At 54.7% G+C, this 9,383-nt stretch overlaps 1 protein-coding gene across 1 annotated transcript; it reads right to left on the reverse strand.

Annotated features, from left to right (window-relative positions):
- Positions 1-713: 713 nt before the first annotated feature.
- LOC129529245 (putative uncharacterized protein encoded by LINC00313) lies at positions 714-7,604 on the reverse strand. The gene is made up of 3 exons (XM_055373686.2): positions 7,234-7,604; positions 5,153-5,220; positions 714-889 (listed from the first exon to the last, which is right to left on the reverse strand). The coding sequence occupies exons 1-3, from the start codon at positions 7,302-7,304 to the stop codon at positions 795-797; spliced, it is 234 nt and encodes a 77-aa protein (XP_055229661.1). The 5' UTR covers positions 7,305-7,604; the 3' UTR covers positions 714-794.
- Positions 7,605-9,383: the final 1,779 nt, after the last annotated feature.

The following is a 9,383-nucleotide window of genomic DNA, read 5'->3' on the forward strand; positions in this document are numbered from 1 at the left end:
GTCATGGCCTCACCTGCCATTACCCCCTGGCCCCATTACCCCTGCCCCCAGCTCCGCATGTCAGGTTTGCTGCCCTGTCCTGCCTGGAACGCTCCGCAGGCTGCTGTCTCTGTTCCCCCTCCTGCTGAATAACAACTGTTGGCGGCTCTGTGGGTTCATGTGCTTTGGAATTAAACCACAGGGCCTGCTTCTCATTGCCACTGATGCTCGGCTTCCGAGCCCCCATCGCCACCCATCAACGGCTATTCGGTGTCCGCAATGACAAGAACACCCTGGATACTCCCAGATCGGCTGGCTGTGACAGTGCTCACAGGCCCAGGCAAGAGCCAGCCCCAGATGGGCCCATAGTGCTGCTCTGCTTAGAGCCAATGCCTGCACCAGGCAGCTACCCTGGAGGTGCCCCTGTGAGTGGGCATAGGCAGGTACACCTCCAGCAGTGGCAGGTGCAGCATCTCGGGCAGTCAGGGGGCATCCGCACAGGCCTGGGTGCAAACTGTGGCAAATCCCACGATTCTGCATACAAGAGGGGTGGGGACGTGTGTTTTCCGGGGGAAGTGGTCCCTGTCGTGCATCAGATTCTCAAAGGGGTCTAGCACCCAAACAAGTGCAGGGGTCACTGGGGGTCACTGGTGCAACGGAAGCGGCCCTGGACCGGGAGTCGGGGCCCCACTGCCGACCATCTCCACCCTAAAAACTCATCACTTACTCTCGTGTTTCCTAGCAGATAGTGGGAAGAGATGCAGGCCCATTGTGTGCAGGGAGGTTCAGAGTGAGCGCACTGTGAGTGGAAACTGTCACGCAAGCCTCCGGCATGACGTCCTTCCCAGACATTCTTTCCCATCGGGCTTCTCGATCCGGGGTGTTGGTGCCTCCCAGGGGTCTGCGACACCTGTGAGGCAGCAGCAGAGCCACTTCACCATGGTCCACTGTGATGGTTAGCTCTGTCTCCTCCTGGCTGGGGCTGGGATGCATGACAGCTGGGGAGATATTACTTCTGGGGGATCTGTGAGGGTGCTTCCGGGTGAGATCAGCGTTTGAACTGGCCTCAGGAAGCCAGACGCCCCTCCTGGTGTGGGTGGAATCATTTAACCCAATGAGGGCCTGACTAGAACAAAAAAGGCAGAGGAAGGGAGAGCTGGCTCTGAGAGCTGAGACTTCATCTCCTCCTGGGATCAGACAGCGGCGCTCAGCTCTCAGGCCTGCTGCCGTGGATGGAATTACACCCCAGGCAGAGGAAGGGAGAGCTGGCTCTCAGAGCTGAGACACCATCTCCTGCTGAGCTCAGGTACTGGCCTCAGCTCTCAGACCTGCGCCATGGATGGAATTATACCCCAGGCTTTCTTGGTTCTCCCACTTGCAGATGGCAGCTCATGGAATTTCTCAGCCTCTGTAACTGCATGCACCGATTCCTGTAATAATGCCTCTTCTGTTAGGTATCTATATCCATCTCTGTGTCTGCATCTCCTATAGGCTCTGCTTCGCTGGAGAACCCTGACTAGTACAGGCCATCTTCCTGGGGTACAGGCCATCTTCCTGTGTGGGAAGTCAAGGCAGGAGCAGAAGGTGGCTAAGTGAATATTTAACCACTATGCAACTATATTGAAACATATACACATCAAGGGTGGCAAGGGCAGGCAGGCCACAAGGATGGCTGCCAGAGGCCACCATGGCACTTCCCCCCAATACCAGGAGCAAATGATGGACTTGGCCATACCCTACAACCATCCTGGGGTATGGGCTGGAACCCCCAGGGAGAGGCGGGCAGCAGAAAGCCTGCAGGCCCCCAGCTTTGTACCATGAGAGGTGTGTGGGGCCCAGGTCCAGGTGAGCATCGTGGCTGTCCTCCAGGAGTGGCGCCTAGCCCGCTCACTGCTCTCTCACTTCATGGTACTTGGGGAGGGGCAGAGAGCACCCTACAGAGACAACACTGGCTTCGGGACGCACCCACAGCCACCCAGGAAAAGCCTTGAGAGCACAATGAGATGGAGACCACAGCCCCCAGGAGAGAAGACAAAACTTGAGATCTGGCTCTGACTGAATTGACTGCCACCAAAACAATGAACAGAAATCAACATTTTCCAGCAGATTTTAACAAGAATCTACACTACACAGTATTCAAGATGTCCACAATACAATTCAAAATTACTTGACGGGCCGAGCATGGTGGCTCATGCCTGTAATCCCAGCACTTTGGGAGGCCGAGGTGGGCAGATGATGAGGTCAGGAGTTCAAGACCAGCCTGGCCAACATGGTGAAACCCTGTCTCTACTAAAAATACAAAAATTAGCCAGGTGTGGTGGCGAGTGCCTGTAATCCCAGCTACTCGGGAGGTTGAGGCAGGAGAATCGCTTGAACCTGGGAGGCGGAGGTTGCAGTGAGCCGAGATCCTGCCACTGCCCTTCAGCCTGGGTGACAGAGCAAGACTCCGTCTCAGAAAAAAAAAAAAAAATTACTTGACATACAAAGAGCCACAAAATTCTCAAGAGAGAGAGGGTCAACAGATGCTCTAGGTGCTGGAATTAGGTCAAGACTGGGCAGCACCTGTCACAACTGTGCTCCACATGGTAAAAGAAACCATGAGTGAAGCAGATGGAAGGACAGAAATTCTCAGTAGGTAAATGGAAACTACAAAAAAGAACTAAATAGAAATTTCAGAACTCAAAGATATGATACCTGAGAAATTGTTTTTTTAATGGACAGACCTGATAGCAGAATGGCAATGACAGAGGAAAGAATCTGTGAACTTATACATGGATCAGTAGAAAATTTCCAATCTAGACAACAGAAAGAAAAGTAAGACTGAAGGCGGGGCACGGCGGCTCACGCCTGTAATCCCAGCACTTTGGGAGGCCGAGGTGGGTGGATCACCTGAGGTCAGGAGTTCGAGACCAGCCTGGCCAACATGGTGAAACCCTGTCTCTACTAAAAATACAAAAATTAGCTGGGCATGATGGTGGGTGCCTTGATCCCAGCTACTCGGGAGGCTGAGGTGGGAGAATCACTTGAACCTGGGAGGCGAAGGCTGCAGTGAGCCGAGATCACGCCACTGCACTCCAGCCTAGGTGGCAAAGCAAGACTCCATCTCAAAAAAGAAAAAAGAAAAAGACTGAAAAAAAATGAGCAGAGTCCAGGGACCTGTGGAATGATATCAAAAGGTCTAACATTCACATCCTTAGAGGCCCAGAGGAGAGAAGAAAATGGTGCAGAAAAATATTTGAAGAAATAAAAGCAGAAAACTTCCCAAATTTGGAGGAACATATCAATTTACAGTTTTAATGAGCTCAGCAAATCCCAAACAGACTAGACTCAAATAAAACCATGTCTACACACATTAAAAACTGCTAAAACATAAAAACAAAGAGAAAAATCTTGAATGTAGCTAGAGAAAAATGATAGATTACACACACAGAGGGAGCAGGAATTCAAATGACCCAGGATTTCTCATCAAAAACCACAGAGGCCATGAAAATACACAGTGGAGGCTTGAACGCATGCAGCTAAGTGAAAACAGCCAGCCTGGGAAAGGCTACACAACTATACAACTCCAGCTATACAACACTCGGGAACAGGCAAAACCATGGAGACAGGAAAAAGGTCAGTGGCTGCCAGGGGTTGGGAGGAGGGAGGGATGAATTGGCAGAGCATGGAGGATTTTTAGGGCAGTGAAACTATTCCGTATGATGTTATAATGATGTCATTATACATGTCATTATATATTTGCCCCAAGCCCAGAATGTACAACACACAGAGTGATCCCTGTTGTAAAAGATGGACGTAGGCAGTAACAATGTATGGATACTGGCTCATCAGCTGTGACCCATGTCCCATGGCATGGCTGTGCTCATAACAGGGAAGGAAGCTGTGGACAGTGTGGGGGAGGCGGGTGTGGGAATTCTCTGTACTTTCTGCTCAGTTTTTCTGCAAACCTAAATCTACTCCTTAAAACTCTACTAACTAAACAAAAATTAGGTGCAAAATAAGCAGAGAACTTTTGTTTTGTTTTGTTTTTTGAGATAGGGTCTTGCTCTGTCGCCTAGGCTGGAGTGCAGTGGCGTCATCTCGGCTCACCGCAACCTCTGCATCCCAGGTTCAAGCGATTCTCCTGGCTCAGCCTTCCGAGTAGCTGGGATTATAGGTGTGAGCCACCACACCTGGCTAATTGTTGTATTTTTAGTAGAGATGGGTTCTCACCATGTCGGCCAGGCTGGTCTCGAACTCCTGACCTCAAGTGATCCACCCGCCTCAGCCTCCCGAAGTTCTGGGATTACAGGCATGAGCCACTGCACCCCACTAGCATAGAAATTTTAAAAACAAACAAACAAACAAAACTGCTTAAACAAAACAGGGAGGCCAGAAGACGGTGGAACAATACCTTTTTTTTTCTTTTTTTTTTTTTAATTATACTTTAAGTTCTAGGGTACTTGTGCAGAACGTGCAGGTTTGCTACATATGTACACATGCGCCATGCTGGTGTGCTGCACGAAGAATGAAAGGAGAAGAAGTCACCACAGAATCCTACATCCAGTGGAGACAGCCTTCAGGAATAGAAGCAAAATAAAGACATTCTCAAGTAAAGGAACTAGAAGAGAATTGTCACCAGCAAGGGAAAGGACCCCAGGGGGAAACACAGCACTTCTAGAATGAAGAAAGAGAAACAGAAATAGCGGATACCTGGGTAAATAGTTTTTAAACTATTTTTTCTTTTAAGTCCTTTAAAATATGTATGACTATTGAAAGCAAAAATATACCATCATCTTGGCCAGGTGTGGTGGCTCATGCCTGTAATCCCAGCACTTTGGGAGGCTGAGGCGGGCAGGTCACTTGAGCTCAGGAGCTCGAGACCAGCCTGGCCAACATGGTGAGACCCCCTCTCTACTAAAATTACAAAAATTAGCTGGGCGTCGTGACGCGTGCCTGTAATCCCAGCTACTCAGGAGGCTGAGGCAGGAGAATCGCTTGAACCCGGGAGGCGGAGGTTGCAGTGAGCCGAGTGTGCGCCATTGCACTCCAGCCTGGGTGACAGAGCAAGACTCTGTCTAAAAAAAAATACACACACAGACACATACACACACACACACAGACACACACACACACACACCCCATCATCTGGTGAGATTTTTAACGTTTGCAGACATGATACATGACAACTCACAGGCAGGGTCTAAGTGCTTCCAGCGCTTCCACACTTCACTCGAAGTCACAAAGCAGGATCTGCAGAAACTGTGAAAGGCTAGGTTTATAGGTATATTGTAATCTCTAAGCAATCACTTAGAAAAGATATACAGTAAAATAAAACTGAAAAGAGATTTAGCCAAAAAAAGACAACAGATACATTAAAATGCAAAATCGTAAAATATTAAAATAAGAAAAGGGAGCAGAAGGGACAATCAAAACCAACCATAAGGCCAGACCTCAATGTTACAGTTCACAACAATAGCACATATGCATCATAACCATCCCAGGACAGACCACAGTCAGGAGCGGCAGGACATAAGCCACCAGGAGCAGGAGGAAGGCAGAGAAGCCATGGTGAAGACATGAACAGACAGCCACCTTCACCCCTAATCCTGTACCTGTGGGGTCAAGCATGACATCTGAGCCTCTGTCCCTGGACTAGGGTAACAAGGGGATCTCTAGGCCCAGGAAGGCTGGGGGCAGGGGCTGTGAGGAGCTGAGGGGCCTGCAGGCCACGCTGCCCAGGCACCCCATCCGGCACCTCTAGGTGGGTTCCCTCTCACTCCCGGTCAGGGAGCAGCATCTGACAAAACACTCTGCTGCAGGCCTCGGTCTCCCCCTCTGCTGAACGTTAGGCGGGTGCTGTCTGGGGCCTCCAGATGCTCCAAGGGGAAGACATGGCGCTGGAAGGCTCTGGGCAGTGGAGGGCTGTATAGGAAGGGCCATGGGCCTCCTGGAACTCACCTGGGAATGCTAGAAGGGGGCAGAGACAGCTCAGATGAAGCCCTGAGAGATTCCAATGGCATCCCAGGCCCCTCTCCCATCTCTCTCCCTCCCCCATCATCACTGCCTCTGAGGCCAGGGTACCCCAGGCTCTCCAACCCCACATATGGAGGCGGGCAGGCTCAGCTTCTGTCCAGCACCAGAGCAGTTGGAGAATGAAGTGGAACCCAAACGTGGCTCCGTCCCCCAGGGAGACAAACCTGCAGACACCCTCCTGAGACTGGGAAGCCTGGCCCAGACAGAAGCACGAATTGGTGGCGTGGGCCTGGTGTTGAGAACAGGGTCCAACATCACAACCCCGCTCGGGAGGCCAGCGTCCGGGGCCTCTGCCAGCTCTGTCCCAGACGGAATTTGTTCTCACTCTGGACACCCCCAGGGGCCCCCTGTGCTCACAGGCAGATCCAGGGGGCAGGAGGGGGGCCTTCCCATACCAAGTGCAGTTGGATGATGAACGACACCCCCAAAAGATTTGTCCAGGTCCTAACCCGAGGAACTGGAGAATGGGACCTGATTTAGAAAAGGGGTCTTTGCAGATAGATGGGATTAAGTTAAGGATTTTGAGAGGAAAGCCTCCTGGATGAGGGTGGACTTGAGATCCAAGGACACGTTCTTAGAAGAGAAGGGGGAAAGGTGCAGACACACAGTCACGTGAGACGGAGGCAGAGAACTGGAGCGATGCGGACACAAGCCAAGGACTGCCTGGGCCACCGGAAGCTAGGAGCGGCAGGAAGGGTTTTCTCCTGGAGCCTTCAGCAGGAGGTGGCCCTGCCGACACCTTGATTTTGAAGTCTGGCCCCAGGACTCTGAGAGAGTCCATTTCTGCTGCATGAGGCCCCCCGCATGCAGTATCCTGTCATGGCAGCCCCTGCCTCATGCGGCCTGGATCTCATGAGGGGTCCACTTCCCTCGTCTCCCCGGTGGGGCGCGGCACCTTCATGAGGCCCTCTAAGGACAAGCGCATGAGAGGCCAGCCTCCCCCACCAGCAGGATAGAATGCACGAGGCCTTTACCAGGCCACACTGGCGACTGGCATGGCTAGGACAGCAGTGCTGCTGCCCCACTGTGGGGCCGAAAGAAGCCAGGGATGAGGGTGCGGGCGCATCTGTGGGTCCCGGAGGCTCCAGACCCCCAGGCCAACTGCACAGCCTGCAGGCAGCACTGCCTGGCTGGCCCTGTCATCCCTCTGTCCGTACATCTAACCACTTTCTCTCTGGGGCCGCCCCGCCCAGAGTCCCTTTCCTGCCGGAGGCTGGGGCTTTCCTGGCAGCTACTCACCACTCTCCCGGTGTTTGTTCATCGAGGTTTCCCGCTGCTGATGGTTGTTTTGACTTGCTCAGAGTTGTCATGCACCTTTGCCCTGGCTATGTAAGGAGAAGGAGCCTTTATGCAATCCAGGAAGCCCGCGTCAGGCCCAGGAGGTGCGCCAGCTCTCTAGGATGCTGGCCAAGGTCCCCCGCACTTGGCCGGATCCAGGCAGGGAGTGACGGACCTGCTGGCATCCTTCTGACCCCGGTTTCCAGCTCTCCCCTCCCGTCGACAACCCAGGGTCAGAGGACAGGCAGCCACCTGGCCAAGGGGCAGGCCCCCTTGTGCCCTGGATGATGATGGCCTCTGGGGCCAGAAAGAACAAGGTGGTGAGGGGACCATGGAAGACGGCCTGGACTTTAGTGAGGGTAGATGGCTTGCTGGGCGGGTTCCCCAGGGGCAGAGGCTGGGACAGGATTCAGGGTTACATGGCATGTGACCCCTGGCCACCCCAGGAGAAGAGAGGGAAGGAGCAGGGGTCAGGACAAAGGGGCAGGTGCCCCCTGGGGGACGCAGGGGGGGGGGGGCAGGCACCCATGGGGGACTGGGGAGGCTGCAGAGACACCTGCAGAGTTGCCCCTGCCGGCAGGAGACACTTGACTACTTATCCCCCACCTGCCGTCAGTTGCTGTCAAGGGGCTCCCAGGGACCCTGACTGCCCAGCATGTCTGGCCTGGCTGGAGGGAGGTCCCCAGGTAGCGCTGAGCCATTGTACAGGCTGGAGGGACAGAGGCTGTTACTGGCGCCCAGGCTTGGGGCCATGCCGCAGCAGCCTGGGAGAGGCAGAGAGAGAGAGACACCAGGCTTCCCCGTGGCAGAGCCGGCCACTAGCTGAGCCTGGCTGAGAGGCGTTGAGGGGGCTGGGCCTGGCCCTGGAGCGAGCTCTGCGAGGGGGTCTGGGGCTCACAGACGGGCCAGCACCATGCCTCCAAGAGTCAGAGAAGTGAGGCATCAGACAGGCTGTGGCCCAGTCCCACAGAAGAGGTGCCGTCTTGAGCCTCCAGTGTGCTCTGCACGGCCTGGAGGCCCGGACACGTTTTGGGTGGAGGGTGGGGGTCTCCGCCTGGGCCAGGCTCCCCATCTCACCCCTAAGAGTGGCATCGGCCCAGGGTCCGGCCAGGCCCTACTGATGTGTTCTCAGGGGCCAGGACATCCGTGCAACAGGGCAGCCGCTTGCGACAGGCCCCGGCCGACTGTCCCGGTCCCCAGAGCACTTTTGGCTGCATCTGGGAGCCGCATCCCCTGTTTGTTCTCTGGAACCAGGAAGCCAGGGATTTCCACTTCCTGGCTGCTGCAGAGGCCATGCTCTTTTTACTCTCCAAATAGGAAGGCTCCTGCAAGCCTCCTGCCAAGTGAGTGTGGAGAGCTGATCTCAGTGTGGCTGAGGTTAATGGACAGGAAGTGCCATTACCTAAATGGGCCGATAAGCTGATGAGAAGCCTGAGAAGAAAGCCTTTCCAGGCCTTGACCCAGAGAGCCGGCAGGAAAGCGGCAGGCGTCGCGGCCCCAGCAGGGAAGACCAGCTCCTGAGCTCGAGCCCCAGCTCCCTCTGCAGCCTGGCCTCAACGCAGTGCCCTCGGCCCCCTGCTCACCCTTCTCTGGCCTCCTCTGGCCTCCTCAGGGCTCCTGCACACACACCTGTGGGTCTACAAGGGGCAAAAAAGACCCCAGAACATCGGAGCAAGAGCCCCCCACCCGACCCCGTGTGCAAGCCCCCATTTACGTGTTGCACGCCCAGGGGCCCCTGAAGCCCTCCCTCTCGGCCTCGAAATTCCCATTGCAGACATGGTCCAGCAAGGCCAGCTGTCTGGCTTTCCGGCCGACGATCAAAACAGCAAGTCGGAATGATGATGGGCTGACGGACGCGGGCCACCGACAACCAGGTGACCACTGAGAGCAAGGAAGAAGCCACACAGATGCAAGGCCCCCAAAGTGGGAAACCCCGTGGCAGGGGCCAGGGGCACGTAAATAACAGACGTCCCACGGTGTCACCTGGGCCCGGTACAGGATGGCGGCTAGCAAGGCCGTGTCACCAGGAGGCCGAGTCACGGGGAGGCTGCGTCACCGGGAGGCTGCGTCACTGGGAGGCTGCGCAGACTGTTGAAGGGGGCACAGGAACG

The sequence above is a fragment of the Gorilla gorilla genome, chromosome 22, assembly GCF_029281585.2.
Source record: "Gorilla gorilla gorilla isolate KB3781 chromosome 22, NHGRI_mGorGor1-v2.1_pri, whole genome shotgun sequence".
Classification (NCBI taxonomy): domain Eukaryota; kingdom Metazoa; phylum Chordata; class Mammalia; order Primates; family Hominidae; genus Gorilla; species Gorilla gorilla.